At 34.5% G+C, this 18,906-nt stretch overlaps 2 protein-coding genes and 1 non-coding gene across 3 annotated transcripts; 1 reads left to right on the top strand and 2 right to left on the bottom strand.

The window, feature by feature from the left end:
* The first annotated feature begins 1,769 nt into the window (after positions 1 to 1,769).
* LOC115441158 (procollagen-lysine,2-oxoglutarate 5-dioxygenase) lies at positions 1,770 to 15,066 on the top strand. The gene is made up of 13 exons (XM_030165811.2): positions 1,770 to 2,415; positions 2,713 to 2,944; positions 3,203 to 3,378; positions 3,553 to 3,720; positions 3,935 to 4,131; positions 4,330 to 4,583; positions 5,230 to 5,454; positions 11,552 to 11,693; positions 12,354 to 12,536; positions 12,915 to 13,019; positions 13,321 to 13,467; positions 13,974 to 14,088; positions 14,531 to 15,066. Exons 1-13 carry the CDS (start codon positions 2,352 to 2,354, stop codon positions 14,698 to 14,700), a joined length of 2,178 nt encoding a protein of 725 aa, XP_030021671.1. The 5' UTR covers positions 1,770 to 2,351; the 3' UTR covers positions 14,701 to 15,066.
* LOC115441160 (immunoglobulin domain-containing protein oig-4) lies at positions 5,715 to 8,352 on the bottom strand. The gene is made up of 4 exons (XM_030165813.2): positions 8,128 to 8,352; positions 7,986 to 8,057; positions 7,234 to 7,383; positions 5,715 to 6,029 (listed from the first exon to the last, which is right to left on the bottom strand). Exons 1-4 carry the CDS (start codon positions 8,236 to 8,238, stop codon positions 5,871 to 5,873), a joined length of 492 nt encoding a protein of 163 aa, XP_030021673.1. The 5' UTR covers positions 8,239 to 8,352; the 3' UTR covers positions 5,715 to 5,870.
* LOC115441159 lies at positions 14,903 to 18,561 on the bottom strand. The gene is made up of 4 exons (XR_005113203.1): positions 18,131 to 18,561; positions 17,398 to 17,464; positions 16,034 to 16,238; positions 14,903 to 15,409 (listed from the first exon to the last, which is right to left on the bottom strand). It is a non-coding gene; the product is annotated as an uncharacterized LOC115441159 (transcript).
* Positions 18,562 to 18,906: the final 345 nt, after the last annotated feature.

Raw genomic sequence — 18,906 nt, forward strand, 5'->3', positions numbered from 1 at the left:
AAAGGACAATATATTTTTCAACCCCCGACGCACAAAGCTGGGTGTTACAAGTTTAAGATATTGTGTGTCTTTGCGTGTATGCATTGTATGTAGGTATATCCGTGGCAAAGCAGAAGCCAATCGAGTCGACCGATTCTGAGGTTTTTATTTTATTTATTTGAAATAAGCCGATATTTGAAATAGTTCTAAGCTTATGAAGATCTATTCAGGCCTTTGAAAATTATCAACTCAATTTCTAATTTCACTTGACCGATTGATTTTAAATTTGGTGTATCATTACTTCAATAACTAACAGTCGTAATCATTTTTTTATTTATTTTAACAAACCTGCATTACATTATTCGCGAATTTGTCTCGACGAATATATCGATATACGAGTAATATTATACATCAATCAAAATAATTATCTGTAGTAAGAACGTGGCTACACACTCTAGAACTTCACGAGGAGCTAAGTTTCTGACACGCAAACTCATTATTCGCTACCGCAAGTCCCCTTAGTCGCTGAACTGAGAGGAAGAGGAAATCGCACGATGCGAATCTGTGTTTCCTTGGTGGTTTCGATTTTTAAATTTTAGTGTCGTTGCACACGTTCACTAATTAAATGAATCGCCTCGAGCTGTAAACGCATTTTGATATCCATGCTATGTATTTACACGTCAGTAGAATAAAATATGACCGTTGCTCGTGTTTGGATCAAAGACTCCGGGTACAGTAAGTAATAAAAAAATGTCGGTACGCGCCTTTGAACGTTTTAAATAAGTAAGAATACTAAAAATCTCTTAAATTGTCTGTATAGGTGAAAAATAATGCAACTTCTGATTGTTTTTGAGATCACAACCCTTATATTTTAATAGGTGATCGTCATCATAATCGTCTTTACTTCTTAATAAATTCATCATGGCAATTCGAAGTTCCCGCTAAAACACAAAAAATAATTTAAAGTTCCCTCTCTGAAGCTTTGATCCAAAACGTGCAGTTTTAACTTACCTAGCTTGGTAATTACGAATTATATAATAATATGTAATCTATTATATTATCTAACATTAAATATATAATTTATTATTTCAATAGCTCCAATTATTTATTTACTAAATGTAAAACGTAGTGATTATATTCTCTTTGACTAAATGCACGAAGTTATTGTCAAAACTGGAATGTGCATTAGGAAATTATTTTTAAATGACCTACACTTTTTTTTTTTAACAATGACATGCCTGGCTTATACAAACACACTGGTCTTGCGGGTGAGTGCTTTAGGCACTGAAAGCCCATAAGTGGCCATGCTGAGGGTGACCCTCTACAGGGTCACGGCCTCGGTTCAGGACGGCCACTGAGAGAGGATGAGACATCAGCGATTATGGCAAGAATTTAAAAATATATTGGATATCTTACATGATAGCAAAGTGCTACCATGTAAACTGACGTGCTACCATGTAAAGACTACTATGGCAATAACGAACGATTGACGTAGAAGCCAAAGTGATTGTTGCCAAGCTAAGTTGTGTGCAAAACTATTTTCTGCTTATTCGTTACTGATCTTAGCTCATTATTAATTTTATTGGCATAGAAAAGATTTTATATACTTTTTGCAAAAATGCTCATTCCAGTTTTATAATACTATTTCGAGAATTGTTCACGTTACTTACTTCAATACCTTCAACATTAAGCATAATTTTATTCTGTCCTAGTTAGAGCAATGTGTATTAAATAGTCTATCCTTGTCTTAGTATATTTTGTTAAGGTAGAAGAAAGCTTCACGTTTTTATAATTTGTTTTGACAATAAATGCGTCAATAGGTGGGGGAAGGGACAACTTTCCTAATTAATGCAATTTGCAAATAATTAATGAATACGTAATACGTACTGTTTTCATCAAAATTATAACACACGTAAATTGCAAGAAACTGCAATACAATACAATACACAACCATATATACCTGCTAAAATATGTCCACTTTCTGTAATAAACTATGAAGTATCGCTCCATAATAGAGCGCTTTATAAACTGCTGAAATTCATTTTTAATTGTGCTTGCAAGCCACCGTGTGAAAACTGTTTCGATGATACTTGAAAGAAACATAAAACCTCACGTTCGCGGGGAGTGATCTCATACATTAAAACAGCAGTCCGCTGTGGCAACGTCGGGTGACGACAGGAAAACATAGTTTTATCGTGCGTTCATAACAAGTGAGCTTATCGGGTCGGAAGCGGCAGTATTGTATGTGGAGCAACTGTGGCGCTATTTGACTCTTTCTTTAGCCGGCTATTTTACGAGTCCCAGTTAAATGTTAATGCAGTGCTGGACGGAAGTCCGTTGAACTCGGTTCTCTCGTGGATCGATCTGGAATAATGTCGCATTTCATAAAGTTGTTAACTTTAGCTTTTCTTCTAATTAATTCAGCACAAGGGAGGGGTAAGGATTTTTTTTTAACTTATTAATTACATATATTTAGTTCCTGTTTACTCATGATGAAGCTGTGCCTAAACTGAACACATGTTGCAATGATGCCATAGATGTTAAATGAGCTTATGATCTAATTGCAAGTGACTGAAATAAATTTGGTTGTGTAATTAATTATAATGTTCCGTAATAATGCGCTGGCCCTGTTTTTATTAAATTAATATGCTGAGCTTGTTACTATCAAATATCTAGTTTTGATATTAATGAAATGTACAGAAATGTAAAATGTTTTTATCTCTTATTTCACAGATGATGTCACTGTACTGACTGTTGCCACTGATGACAATCATGGCTTGGAAAGATTCCTGAGATCAGCTAAGGTATATAATATTGATGTGGAGGTTCTGGGCAAGGGTGAGAAATGGACCGGTGGGGACATGAACCATCCTGGAGGAGGGCAGAAGATCAACTTACTCAAGAAAAAGTTGGAGGAAGTGGCCAAAAATGATCCTGAAAACAAAATTGTCTTGTTTACAGACAGGTATTTATATCCTCTAAGTTAAATTAAATATTATTTACTCTATAACTTACATTCTTAGTTTAATAAATAATAATTGTAAGATATAGATAGTTAATTAGAGAATTTAATTTTGTTTATTTTTTTATTTATTCCAATACATATCTTATGAAAGAGTATAACTATTAAATATTATACAAAAAATTATCTAATTGCTTTTATTTTTCAACAGAAACCTTTATTTATTAAATGATAAAATATATAATATTGTTATTTTTTTAGTTATGATGTGATGTTCTTGGGTGAAATAGAAGAAATTGTGAAAAAATTCAAATCATTCCCTGACACACGGATTCTTTTCTCCGCTGAACAATTTTGTTGGCCAGACAGCAAACTAGCTTCACAATATCCAAACACAGAAGTGGCCAACCCATATCTTAATTCTGGTGGATTTATAGGTGACTAAATTTAAAAAAAAATTATGCTTATACTGTTATATTAATTTTATTATACAGGGTAATTTTGACATTGCGTTACATTTTATTTAGGTGGATAAATATGTGGTTTAGTAACATCATGTCAAAATAATCCTGCATATTATTTGAAATTTCTATAATATATTTTCTTCTCAGGTTATCTGCCAGAAGTATTGGAAATGGTTATCTACAAAACAATAAATGATAAAGATGATGATCAATTATATTATACCAAAATTTACTTAGATAAGAATTTGCGAGAATCACTCAAAATATCATTGGACCACAACTCAGTTATATTCCAAAACTTGCATGGAGCCCTGTGTGAGTATCATAATTAGTTTAGATTTCTGTTATAAAAATCCTCAAGGAATTTTGTTTTATGTTAAATAGAAATCCAAAATGTATTATAATTTATCTTGTGATCCGTTATACCTGTTTAGCTGACAGGATGTTGATAAAAAAATTATGTTTTGAAATTGTCTTCAAGGAACAGTTTTCTTATATATTTTTTATTGAATGCTATGTTTTTTTGTAGCTGATGTCCAACTGAAAGCAAATAGTACAGACGACTGGCCCTACATTGAAAATGAAGTCACCAAGCAAAGGCCTCTCATAGTACATGGGAATGGATTATCTAAAATAACTTTAAACCATTATGGAAACTATTTGGCAAAATCATGGTCTCCTAAAGAAGGATGCGCTTTGTGTAAAGACAAGAAGATAGAACTCCAGGTATCATTCCATATTATGTGTAAACTATTTAACATATGCATGATTAGCTTCTTTATAGTATAATTTCAAATTTCCCAATAGATTATCCTTTATTAACAACTGTTTTTACTCAACATTTGATGTGGCAAAGCACCTTGCTAGTGTATTGAAATAAATATGCCAGTATATACAATTATGGTAAAAAAATGTTTGTATTAGGATGATGCGCTGCCCACTGTTATGATGGCTGTATTTATTGAACAACCTACACCATTCATGGAAGAGTTTTTGGAACAAATACATGACACTGATTATCCGAAAGAAAAAATACATCTGTTTTTGAGGAATAATGTTGAATATCATGAAGCAGATGTTGACAAGTTCTTCCAGGAACATTCAAAAGAATACGCATCGGCGAAACGTATCAAGCCTAGCGATTTTATGTCTGAGCCTGAAGCCAGGAATATTGCTAAGTGAGTGTTGTCTGTTTTATTTTTGGTATACTAAAATTATGTATTGTTAATATTATGTATATTGTAAATGACTCATTCTTCATCCAAAAATTAAAATTATTATAAGTAATACTCAGACTTGATGTTAGGTATAATTGTCTAATCTTGAAAAAGCCCTGTGATAAAATTATTTGTTCCATGTTGTGAATTAATCATAATGCAATTAAGCCCCTCTTACACGATGTATTTGCGACGCACTTTTATTTTAATACCGATTGGCTATTACACTCACATTTTATAGAAGCGCAAGTTTTTATAGTAACCAGTCTTTAGTATTAACAAATTAATGCTTCCTCTTTGATTTTGTCTTCACACTTATCGAAAGTTCTCACAATTGGATATCATTGCGCGTGATACTTTCATTCAATTGATGACAGTAATAAAAGTGTTATTGTAAACAAAAGTGTTTACATCACGCGGTGCCGCGCGGATGTTTTCGGTGAGGTTTAAAAATATACCGCGTCTAATAGCGTGATTGTGTCCCGACTGTGTCGCTGACTGGGTTCAAACCTTAGTTGTTGCCTATTTGAGTTGTGCCCCAAATGGGTCTATAACTTACTTACTAACTTGCCATACGTGCTCTAGATCATTACTATGACATTTGCAGGGAGCGTTGCATCAACAGCATGTGCGACTATCTATTCTCAGTGGACAGCGTGTCACGACTAAACAAGAATACGCTGCGATACTTGCTGTCTTCGGGCTATGACGTCATAGCGCCCATGTTGGTACGCCCCGGTCAAGCCTGGTCCAACTTCTGGGGAGCCCTTAATTCAGCAGGATTCTACGCCAGGTCCTCTGACTACATGGACATTGTTTATGAAGTTATCAAGTAAGTACAATCAGATTTCTCGGGCCTCAATTAGATTAATCAATTATTGCTAACAATAATTGCTAATAAAATTTATTGTCTGGATATACGCAATGCTCGTCCGCATTGACTTATAGTTTATACGAATCTTTTGACAGATATTCTTAATCGATTATTGCTAGCAATAATTGCTCCGTTTAGTCATTTAAATCCTCGTGGTTTTAACAGTGCGGTTTTACGCATACATGCAGCTGGCGTCAATGGCCAATAACTTACATCACTTGAATCATAATAAACATCATTTATTAATTTTTAAACCCTGAGCAATATCCATCTACATAACAATAAGTTAAAAATATTTATTGAAATTAAAAATCACATTTGAGTTGGAATATTCTGGAAGTTTAGTGTATGACAACGGCGATTGGTTGGAGTTTCTAGTCGAAGGCAATAGAGAAGTCTGTTTTGAAAGAGCGTCTGTCTATAGAGTACATGTTGTCCGCCGTGCACTCGTACACGCCGGCGTCCATCTGCGTGGCCGGATCGATCTCGATCTTTGACTTCACGCGGTCCTCTCCAATCGGCCATTCGTGTATCTGTTGATAAAAAGTTATGTAAAACAAACCGTATCTCTGCGAGTTGTTATTGAATATCATTCTTATTATTTCCCACTATATTTCGCAAGAGCAGTTTCAATTTGAAAACTAGCACACGTCTTGCATTGATTGCGATTTATTATTTCAATTGGTTTGTAAATTATGTCGACGCGTCGTCGCTTGGTGGTTCAAATCACTGCGGCGGCTGCGCGTCATCATTTTAAAACAGTATAAACTATGTTTTGTTTTATAATTCTTTATTATAAAATTAAAAGTAACACGAACCTAGTTCATACGATAGTAGATTTCTTAATAAGTTTGGATGTAATTTATATAACTATGTAAGTAAATTAGTTATTTATAATTTAATGCCTTAAAACTATTGTTTGCAATGAAACATGCGAATTTATTTCAAAACATGTTTGAATTCCGCGATGAATAAAAAAAATATTTGTCTGTTCAAATACCATTCGTCCAAGTAGCATTTTGAGTTCACACCACGCGCGTTGATTACTCATTAGTCATTCTATAAGAAACATAGCATAGTACATGCATGCCACGTGCGTGTTGGCGTAATGACTAGGCAAATCAGAGGGTCTACTTCGAAAAACGAACATTGAAACGTCGGTCTGAAATGAAGAAACAACGAACTTCGGAATTATATTTACTACCAAATTACTTCGCATCCGTTACCGTTCTGTAGCTTACCTTAGTGGTAGGATCAATTTCCCGTATATAAATATATATTTTTTTTGGTGAAAGCAGTGAAACTTTATCCTCGCAGATGGTTTTAAAAAAGGATGGTATAAGTTTTTACAAATTCCACGTTTGAAATATTGTGATGAACCAGTCGGTTCCGTAACACTTCGTAGTAACAAAATGTGCGATTCATCATCCGAAGCTACAGATTTCGTTTTTCGAAATAGACCCTCTGTGCTCAAGCCAACATCTTGACTATATCGGAGGATGTCGACTGCCTACCGAATGACTAAAAATTGCAAACGACGAATTACCATTTATGCCTTTTGATTATAAAGGATTGTGGGGCATCTAAAGTTACATAGCTTGGCACATTTTTATTTTTCCTTCTCGCTTTCATATACCTTTAAGCGACTTACGGGGACTTACTCATTTATCCTTCAACACTGCAACTGGCATTAAATGTCGACCGTCGAAGCGAAAAGAGTTGATTAAAAATACTTACGTGCAAGTAGTGGTGAGCGAATATCTCCACGCCGTCTTTGAACCAAGTAATGTGTGGCCGCGGAGAGCCTTTTGCAATGCAAAGGAAAGCTATTTTATGTCCTAACACATACTCAAGATCGAAATGCGATGCCAGCAATATCTTCGCACCCTGAAATATAAATAGTTTGGTTTTAAATAGGCCTATGAAATACATTTTATTTGGCTTGATATTGCCGTATTTGTTTCTGGTTATATTTTCTATATTTTCCAATTCTTTCATGATGAATAAAACTATAAAGAATGCATACTCAATATCTCCCCCAAGTCATGAGTTAATTTTAACTATATGCTATCAAAATACTTTAATTGTTCTTAACTTCTATTAGAAAATAAAAAGAAAAGTATATATTTCTTTTATAATATATTTTTTTTTTATAAAACAGTAGATAGCTTTGATTATTCTGCTGCATTGTGCTGTGATTACATATATTTTAAAATAAACTACATCTGATAGTACCGCTGTACACACAATTACAGTAACAGTAAACACGTGTAAATAAATGATTATTGCAGTTAACTGCACTATTACATTTAGGTGTTGATGTGAACCTAATACCTATTTTTATTATGTTAATGACATTAAACACGCTGCGTGTTAATTCGATTCATAATAATAACAAAACCTAAACATTGGTAAGGCGCCTGCATAAGTAATGATAAAAAACATGGTCGATTTAATAATTCGATAAAACGACGGCAACGTGTACTTACATCATTGTTATTGTAATACTGATCGGATTCTGGATCTCTATATTTTCCTGTAATAGGTAAACCGATTTGCACCTGAAAATGAATTAAATACATTAAACATCAATAACGTAATTAAATAAATATGCATTAAAACCGTTCTCACCTTAGATTTAGTTCTGCTTCTAGTACGGCCGCGCCTGGCGTCGGTCGTGTTAATGATAAAACAGTAGAGGACTAGCAAACTGATCAAAAACGAAGCTCGCAGACGCAACATTTGTGTCGGCTAGCCTGTGTCCGTAAACAAACAGGGTTGCCGGTAGAGCACGGCGCACGTGTATGATCTTTTACAAGCGTTGAGTGCAACTGGTGTCTGGTGCTGTAGCTGATTCCTGCCGCGCCAATCTTTCAATTGGCTAATGACGGAGGTGCTAGGAGGGCCCTTGTCTCCCCTATCCGATGTAGAACACTCGTCATATCCTCTCTCATTTCGTTCGATAAATTTAGCTTCGGTCGCCCATGGGTCAATATAACGGAAAGGAGAAACTATTTCTTAAGTCTAAAGGTCACACTTAAAAGTCAAGTGTGTGTGACGTTAAGATTATATATCATAATATTCAATTATAATTTGTTAAAATCCTGGCGAATCAGAGCCGTCGCACGTCGCACTATTCTCGTGTAATTTTCCATCTATCCTCCCTGTTTCTAAGAGCAATGAACGGTAAAGATTTTCAAGTCGGTAATCTACACATTGATCGTCTCCAAAAACCAAAATCTCCTCTGCAAAAGGCTCTATTTGCTGAATTAATGTTATAAGTTAAACGAAAATTATATTTTCACTTAACTTAAAACCTTCATACGGCAACTAAAGCATATTGCCGATGAGATTTTATTATTGAGGACCATCGACATATACACTCATCATTTATCCCTAAAGGAAGAGGCAGGGATGCAATTGGTGCACCCATCTTACAGTTTAAGTATGGAATATACAAAACTTTAAGTGTCAATAGGCTTGAGCGTTCTCAGCTTGGAGTAGTTCTATGACTATATTTTGAAATCCTACCGGTAATGTTGCGTTCGGAAACATATACAGTAAAATCGTGAATCGAGTTCTGGGCATTGTTTGGAAACATAATAATTTATTACGAAAAATAATATTATATTAATAAATAGGTATGTACTAAGTATTAGAATAAACAATTTTGTTTGAAGGTACCTCCTAATCTCATAAATATTTTTTATTTTGTATACGATCTTTCTTCACGACTCCGGCCACGTGAAAGTAGATTCTTCCATAAAATAGGTAGTTACAATGTTCATGACTGTAGCATAGAGCAGTCAGCAGACCTCGCAACTTAGCCGCACAACATGTTAGTTATTTATGTATTAACGTTGCTGACGTCCATACCCTTAACCCATAATCATTCAATGCCTAAGCGCAAAAACCCTAGACGCAATTCTGAACTTTGTGTTAAGGTCAACTGGCTGCACAATCTGTTTCTGGGTTTTTCTTTGGCCATAAAATACTAAGATGTAGGTATTAGGTACTTACTTAATATTAGAAAAGACAAGTAACGGGCAACGGTCATGTTTAACAAATCTAGCAGAAGACTGTTTATAATAATATATTTAAAAACAAAATCCTACCATTTTGTATTCCTTTATTAGCTATACTAAGTGTTGCTCGCGGCTTCACCAGCGTGATAGATCTTTTCCAGTTTAGTAGTGCCACTGTGTAAATACTTTTAGAGGATATAAAGCAACTGTATACCCCAGTCTATCAGTGAGCCAAACTTTATTTAAATCCATTCCAGGTTTCGGAAATACATTCAGACATTTTGTAATTTGATTGCATATACGTGAAGATAAAATCAATGAACGTCTATAACTGATCATTTAATAGAGTAATGATCCAGGCTGTTTAAAACAGAAACCTTATATAGATACGAAAACTGTAAATAAGCTGACCAATACATCTCAGCAGTAGAGTTAAAGTTGACGCAAATCGGTTTATCGCTAATAAAGGTAGCTAAATGAATGAAAATGAAATGAATGAACTGATCTGAATGAAACAGATCGTTACATAAGAATTAAGTTTGGCTGTTTTAAGACATTCCCCCGACAAACGGCATTAAGCATTTGCTCCATCATTTACGATTACGGCGCATGAGTTATAAGCAAGAATAGGCAAAGATTTACAAATAATTACACTAAAAAAATAATATTTGGTCTTTTTGTAATTTTACACTTGAAAATTAAAATGATGCTCTCGAATTAAAATGATTTACATACTTAACAGGACATGCACGTAATGAACAGTTTTAGTAACATTATCATTATGATATTTATTAAATAATATCCAAATAATAAAAAAATTAAACAATCAAAGTTAAGATCACATAATATTGTAGAAATATGACATTTAATTTCCTTTTCTATAAGCATGGTAATTTCGAATAGACACCTAAAATACGGTTAGCGCGCCATTTTGGTGTGAGCACCGCCTTAAATGCTATAATTCGAAATCAAAACGGACCGGGTTGGTATGTAGATATAGGTATACTTGATTCCAATGTCATGCCTTGCTTTTGCAATTATTTTCTTTAGATTGCAAACCAATGTTACTATCTTGTCTACTATTAATTCATCTCTACCATATTCACAAGTATAGTTATAGAAATGCATGCAAAATAATATCATTAACGACTATGGGTACAATCATTTAGAAACACATTCGGTATGTATGTTATCTAACTGCCCCATTTTTACAGTTGAACAAAAGCAAATGAGAAAAGGTTATCAGCTTCGGCCACGTATTTATTTTTATTAATCACGTCGCGGTCATTGTAACTGTTATATGAATATGAGAACTTTATTAAAAAGATCGAGAAATTTATACTTATATTATATAAAGCTGAAGAGTTTATTTGTTTGAACTCGCTTATCTCGGCAACTTCTCAACTGATATTGATTTTTTTTTCACTAATAGGAAGCTACATTACGCCTAAATGTTATAAGCTACTTTTTATTCTGGATAAATATTTATAACAGAAAAACTTTGCCACGCGGGCGGGGCCGCAGGCGTAGCTTGTATTAGATAAGCATTATTTAAAAACACAAACGTCAATCACATTTCTGGTACATTATGGTTATTGATGGCACTCTGACCACGTGCCAGTGTGGATATAATACTAAAATAGTGGGTGTATTGCCCATCTTTGAAACAAAGAAGTAAGGGAAGGATGAAGAATACACAGTTGTAAGGGTCCGGCATTCCGATGGCATATTCAAAATTCAGCATTAATTAAGTAAAATAATATCTATTAAATAGGTAATTTAAACGCGCAGTAATTTGGATAAATATCCAGATGGATAATTCGCTCATTTTATATAAGTTATATTGCTAATGCAGTGAAATGTGATGCGTTTGACCGTTAACGAAGGCAAAATATTCTTATGTTCATAATATATATCGTTGGATTGCATAAATTGTGCGTTTGTCCAGATGCCTCTTAGATATGTTCAGGTCCTTTTTATGACATATGGCGTGATAATTTTGTTAAATCCAATAATTGTCTTTTTTGCAGAGGTATATGGAATGTGCCGTTCATCACTAATTGCTATTTGATGAAGATATCTGTACTGAAAACTCCGGCGACCAAATCCGTGTCGTTTTCAAAGGAAGGACTTGATGCCGATATGGCGTTTTGTGCTAGTTTGAGAGATCATGTATGTACCTTTAAATGATGTCCTATAATACATGTAAATATTTTACATGGCCGTACTGATTTTTTTAAATTTAAGAACGGTAACAATAATTATTATTTATTATATACAGATGGATCCAAAACTAATGATCACTGTACAACAGCATTTTATGATCACCAACTTAATTATAAAAATGTATTAAGATAAGTACTAACTGTAATATATTTACAGCAGAGGTATATGCAATTTATTCTAAATTATCAAACCTTTAATTAATAAGGTTTCCTTGACATACCGCTTTTGCGCTTAGCACGGCAGAATAACGTTATATGTATTACATTATATATCATGGTGTCCTAGTCGAAAGGAGATAGGAAAGTATTCTCGCTTGCTCTAACACGGTGGAGTAGCAGAATACATCAAATACCTGTATACATTTCATTTTAAAATCCAAATAGGCATACTAATATATTTAAATTTTAATCTAAACTTTTGCAATTGGTTTCGGTAAAATGGGACCGTTCCGAAGCTATGCAAAATCGAACTCAATAATCATTTAATATGCTACGGTGAAAAAATATTGTTAAAACAAATCTACGTCGAATAGATAAACATTCCCTCTTTGGTGTCAATTTAATAAATATAATTAAATTTTGAAACAATATTAACAATTTATTTCAGGGTATCCACATGCACGTAAGCAACGAGCATTACTTCGGCCATCTTGTAAACCCGGAGTCGTACGACGTGACACGAACCAACCCTGACTTGTACCAGCTGTTGGACAACAAGCTGGAGTGGGACAACCGGTACCTACACGAGGACTATCTCAAAAACTTCGAAGAAGGCCAAAAACCGTTGATGGTGAGTACATTTCGTTGATACTCGTCACTTATGTAGACACTAGACATAAGTACTTAATTAGTTCTTCATAAGGACTTCATAAGATAACTACATAAGCAGTGAAGTAACTTTTTCATTCCGCACGTCCCGTGCCAAACACTGAGCTAATTTCCTTTTGGAATAAATCTCACCTGGATTTTGTTCGCCTCATAATACCACACAAAATAAGGTTCACAGCCCAAATGTGCCACTTAAATAATAAAGTGATATTATCTTTATTAGTTCAATGAAATAATACGATACACGGCCGTAGCAAACTATTGTAAGTGGTAAAATAAAAGTAAACACCAAAATCGATTAATTTTTATTTATTTTATAAAAAAAATGGCTTTGTTGCAGCCCTGCCCCGACGTGTATTGGTTCCCGTTGATGTCACCGAGGTTCTGCAGCGAGTTCATTGAGATCATGGAAAATTTCGGAAAATGGAGTGACGGTTCTAACCAGGTATTTTATTTTCTCAATAAATTAGCTACCGTATAAACTAAACATTCTTGAAAGTAAAATACGTTTTTTTTGTATATTCGCGACTTAGAGATGACATATTTAGATAAAATGTATAAAATATAATAAATTGTAAAGATAAATCAAATACTGGTACATCCTCTAGTATTTTCGATGGGTTGCAATATAACTATTCCTACCTAATATTTATATAAGAATTAACGTTTAACGAAGCCTTGTCTATCGCGTCCGTGTCAGAGATACAGTAAAGAGAAATTTTAAATCAATTTTACTGTGTCCCCAGGATAAGCGTTTGGAAAGCGGATACGAGGCGGTGCCGACGCGAGACATCCACATGAACCAGGTCGGGCTGGAGCGGCACTGGCTTCACATCCTGAAGGAATACGTGCGCCCGCTGCAGGAGATGGTCTTCACTGGATACTACCACAATGTAAATATAATATTTATGTTTATTTGCATAACTCTATTGTAGTCTTTACGATATCTTCCATCTGATGTAACTGTAATTTTGAAGAACGTACGTTAGTTACTTTAATATGAATTTATTTTTAATTTGTTGCTATCGACCTTTCGCATACATAAGCTAGACGACTCAGTTCTCTTGTCGCATCTGCTTACAAACTCGGGTATAACGGTTTGAATTTTTCTATTTATATATTTCAAAAGTTTACTAAAGTTGGCACATTCACAGTACCCAAACTATATGTTAAAAAAAACTTATAATTTAAGGGAAAAATACATAGATGTAAACAGAACTGATGTTCTTGGCTATATACTTCGAATTTATTGATGAGTGAGCATTGCGTTGTCATGACGACCGACAATGTTTATTCACTGCACACGTGCAACATGTCAATGTGTTGTACACGCCGGCTTTCGATAATCACGTAAATATATTATGAACGATGGTTCAAACTCCATAATGCGTTGTTTTAGCCGCCAGTGTCCCTGATGAACTTCGTGGTGCGCTACCGGCCCGACGAGCAGCCCTCGCTGCGGCCTCACCACGACTCCTCCACTTACACCATCAACTTGGCGCTAAACACACCCAGTAAGTTTCTGATATTTCTTTTATGCCTTCACGCGTACATCAAATTAAGTTAGAAATCAAAGGTACCTTTAGGTAAAACTTTGGCATACGAGAGCTAAGGGTCTATAAATATTCCAAACAAAATAATAATTAATAAATTACCGAAATTTTAACGCACTTTCCTAGGAGAAAAACAATGTCTTTCGGTAAGTATGAAAATTGAGGAGATTTCACGAACTAACATTGCTGTATTCTGGTACAACCATTAACTACGCTATACAGCGTGCTTCTTTAACTTTTACAAGGAAAGTGTTTTAGGCAGCATTAGGTCTTTTACGAAAAAAATTATGTCAGTCATTATATCAGAACGAAAAAGTGGTTTACAATTTCCTTATAATATGATAACACAGTGTATTTGTTAACGCGTTAGGGATTTGTATTAAGTATTGAATGTAATGTCCAGACGTGGACTACGAGGGCGGCGGGTGTCGGTTCATCCGGTACGACTGCTCGGTGCGCGACACCAAGCTGGGCTGGCTGCTGATGCACCCGGGCCGCCTCACGCACTACCACGAGGGGCTGCTCGTCACCAACGGCACTCGCTACATCATGGTCTCATTCGTCGACCCCTGAACCACTTGCGCTACGTGTGCTGCAATAACAATGTATCATCCTGTACATACATGGCATCAATAAATTTATGTACAATCGTTTACGACATTCAGTATTTATGGTTCGCTGCCAATGAAGATACTGAAAATAATGTTGTTAATTTATCGCTGTATTGCATTTAAGTAATAATCTCTCAACATTTTATAGTAAGGAAAATAAATAATTAAAATAATTATAGTTTATTGACATGTGATTAGCAAGTAGTTACATTATGTTCAAACACTTTTGTACTCAATAATCAATATGTTACTAATATAATAGGATAAAACCAAAGATTTCATTCATGATCAATGTGACATTGTAACTGAAATAAATTTCCTACTTTGACTTATATTTTAATTCAACCCTCAAAACTCTCACGATTTACGTGTATTTAGCTCATTGAATGGGAGGATGCATCCAGTCCTTCCACTGTTTCTTTGGTTAGTTCCGATGCGAAGTCTTTGAATTTTTTTGTTGGGAATCGGTAATGTTTGCCGAAAGCCGACTCCGCGTACTTTTAAACCTTTGAAACTCCTTCTCTTCCTTCTTCCACTCCTTTTTGTCCACATAAGGGAATAGATTCCTCAGCCACGGCGGGATGAATTGGTCCATGTAATAGAACCGACGCATCCATACTTTATGTGATTCACAGTAATTCCCCCAGTGTCCGCTCATCCAGAATGGTATCCTAGAAGTTGGTGTACTCATTTATAAGACGCACTATATAATAAGTATTATAAACCGCCTCGCTCAATTTGTGGCAACACTAACATTAAAATGTATGCAACGGTTAAAATTTTAATGGCAAATAATAGCTTTCTCACTGATTCTTCATTGCTCCTCTTTATTTGAATATAATTATATTTTGTTTATTTTATCTGATTTTTAAACTGAATATAATGTTTGAGCCAGTAGCATTTGTTAGTGAGCAAGGATGAATTATAGACGGTGCGGATGCAAGAGCAAGCCTTATGCGAGTGGCCGTACGCGACTTACGCTACTTAAATTAAGGCTATCATTTATTATGTTCCACATAGAAAAACTCATTCTTGCTTTTTAAAAATCAAATGTAAAAATAAAGTTGTCCGAAAAAGAATCACGCTGCACCAAGTCCCTAACACTATATAAAACACCGGCTTACCAACTAAAACCCCGCGGTGGCTCTCTTCGAGGCTATTTATCACAAGACATATCCGAAGGATACATCATTTCTACACACATACATCTTTTCATTATCTTGGTACCGAGGATAAACTGCATATATTTGATTCACTTCTATTTACAAGATTGATGAAGAAAAACATAAACTTACATGCTGACGTATCTTAATGTCCATCTGTACGCGTTGGTATAATAATAGGCTGAGAGCGGGTTCAAGTGAATGAAAGGTTCTACGCTGCCAATACCGGCCGCGAACGCTATCACGGTCATGCCAACCTGGTAGCCATCAACCAGCACCACCAGACCTTCCCTTATGTTTTCCTTTGTTGGGAAATGGACATCGGAAGACATTTTTTCTGTGGAGATAATAGATAATTAAATAATTAGTTAATTGTTGATATATATTCATAAGAAATAAAACCAAATGCAAAATCCACTACAACGAAAAAATAATTGAACTTTATATGCCTATGAGTCATTAAGAAATAATTAAAATACAAGTAATGTAATATTCTGTCCAATTTGTTGTTTTATGTTTATGTGCGCAAAATTGTTTTTTTTTTTTTTTAATTTGTAGTGGGTTTTAAAGCTTTTACTTTAAACGTATATTTTTTGCATTTTCTTCAACTCTCATTTAAATAAACCACATAAAAATAATCATAATTATTGTCCTGTTTTATTTTAAAGAGCTCCCTGCTGCCATCTGAAGTTCAAGGTCACACTACAACATTTTTAATATGGTAGTAGGTATGTACCATATATATATATATATATATATATATATATATATATATATATATATATATATATATATGGTATATTATATAATTTAATATATTAATTATATAATATATTAAATTATATAATTAATTAAATTTTAATATTGCACTGTCATATAACGTCAATGCAATATTAAACGCAACATAAAAAGAATCAACAGAATCCTATTTGATTTAAAGGAATTATCTTCTGCATCTTCGAAGTCCAATGTCTTAATAGCAATCAAATTAAAATAGGAACATCCTGAAGCTATATCAGAGTCAATATAAAGAGAGTCATTTAAAATCATTCAATCAATCATCATCAAAAAGAGGCATTAAAGGGGTTAAAAATTATCGCTGAACAGTAAAAAAAAATACGACGAATTAAGTAAACTTCTTCGTTGTTGGTTAAAAATATCGTCAAACCAGCCAATTTCGCATTTTTTCTACTAAAAATGAACGAATTCAACTCTTCTAAATTAAGTACCTAATTGAACAATCAGTGATTGAAAATACTCCGCGAGTCATGCGATTATAGTACTTAGCGGAATAATATATTTTGTATTAGCTAATAAGGTTGGTCAATAAGTAGAAGGCAAATAGGTCAAGAAGTTGCAATATGTATAATACATTATCGTATTGCATATATACATTATTTAAATACTCATAACTAGGCTGGTACATACAAATATTATAGCTTGTAAAAATCACATCCTTTCCTTACCGCCATAAAAGAGTAATAAAAAGTACTTGCCTGTGGGCGGTATATTCAAATCGATACCCAGTCGCGGCTTCCAAAAGAATGTTCCTGGAATCGTTCCCTAAAACGAATGATATAAAAATTGAATCCCCACTTACCGTCACATCAATTATCCTCGAAGGATTAGACAGAAGGGCAACTTGTCATTGGACCCACTTTTGCATTGCTTATTCCATATCATAATGATATACAGACTAATGTATCCAATATCAGAAACTGAACAAGAAATCCAATATTATAGAATGACGGGTCTTATATTTAAGTTGACTTAATAATCATTACATATTATACAAGGTCATTTAACATTGATTTAATAAATGAAATCACATACTCACCTTTACCTCTGCTAATATTGTACTACCAAAAATCATCCATTAATAAAGAATATTTTCAACAAAAATCCCAGTTTAACTTTGATTTTTTTTCATCTTGTACTTTTGTGCGAATATGGCGTGTACGTGAGTGTATTTCTGATTGAAAGCGTAATAATGCCACTGCGACGAATTTTCTTACAGTAGTCGTAGTCGCATTAGGGGTAGTTAAATTTTTTCCAAATGCATTTTATTCTAAACTTCCACTTTTTTTATTTTACATCTAGGGTTCGAGTAAATTATTGTCAAATTTTATTTTTAAAATAAATATATGGTTTCATTTAGTAAAGCAATGTCAAAATGAGTTTGATTATCAGATATAATATTTCAATGTAAAAATAATTATATTTTCTTACCTTTGTCATTGGTATAATAAAGAAAAACATAAGGCACAACATGTTTTCATTCATGGTTACAAAGTGTCCGCTTCACCAGTTCTAATACTGCACGTCCACTCCCAGACTATATCGCGCTGTTAAATGCCGTGGACACTTTGTTATGATCACAATACATACCACATGTGCTGAAGGAAGTCTACGTCAAGATATTTAACGTACGTGCATTACATGGCCGCATATTTACCACGCGAGTCAGTTTTCCTAGAATTTTCAGGTTTGTTTTATATGATATCTTCCCTTAAACAAATACCGTCGACTCTTCTATACCAAATTCGTACTGTCAATTTCAATTTATTGTTTAAATTGTATACAAAAATCTTTTTTAGCAGGCAATACTAATTATTTCCATGGCCGAATCTTAGGAGCGACTGAATGGTTATACATTAACGTACCAAGTACACGTCTAAGTGAGTTTTCCGATAGTTACGGATAGGTACTATATACAAGCCAAAACTGCATCTCATCTCATCCGCCTACAATTGTCCACTGCTGATCATAGGCCTCCCCTAGATCGCGCCACGTTGTTCGGTCCTCCGCTCTTCCCATCCAGCGTCCACCGGCGATCCTACGAATGTCCTCGGACCAGCGGGTCGGAGGTCGTCCTACTAGCGTAGGACGCTTACCGAGACGCGGTCTCCACTCTAGCACGTGTCTGCTCCAGCGGCCATCAGTCCTACGACAGATATGGCTAGCCCACTGCCACTTCAGCTTGCTTATTATCCGAACTATGTCCG

This window comes from Manduca sexta, chromosome 27 (genome assembly GCF_014839805.1).
Source record: "Manduca sexta isolate Smith_Timp_Sample1 chromosome 27, JHU_Msex_v1.0, whole genome shotgun sequence".
Classification (NCBI taxonomy): Eukaryota; Metazoa; Arthropoda; class Insecta; order Lepidoptera; family Sphingidae; genus Manduca; species Manduca sexta.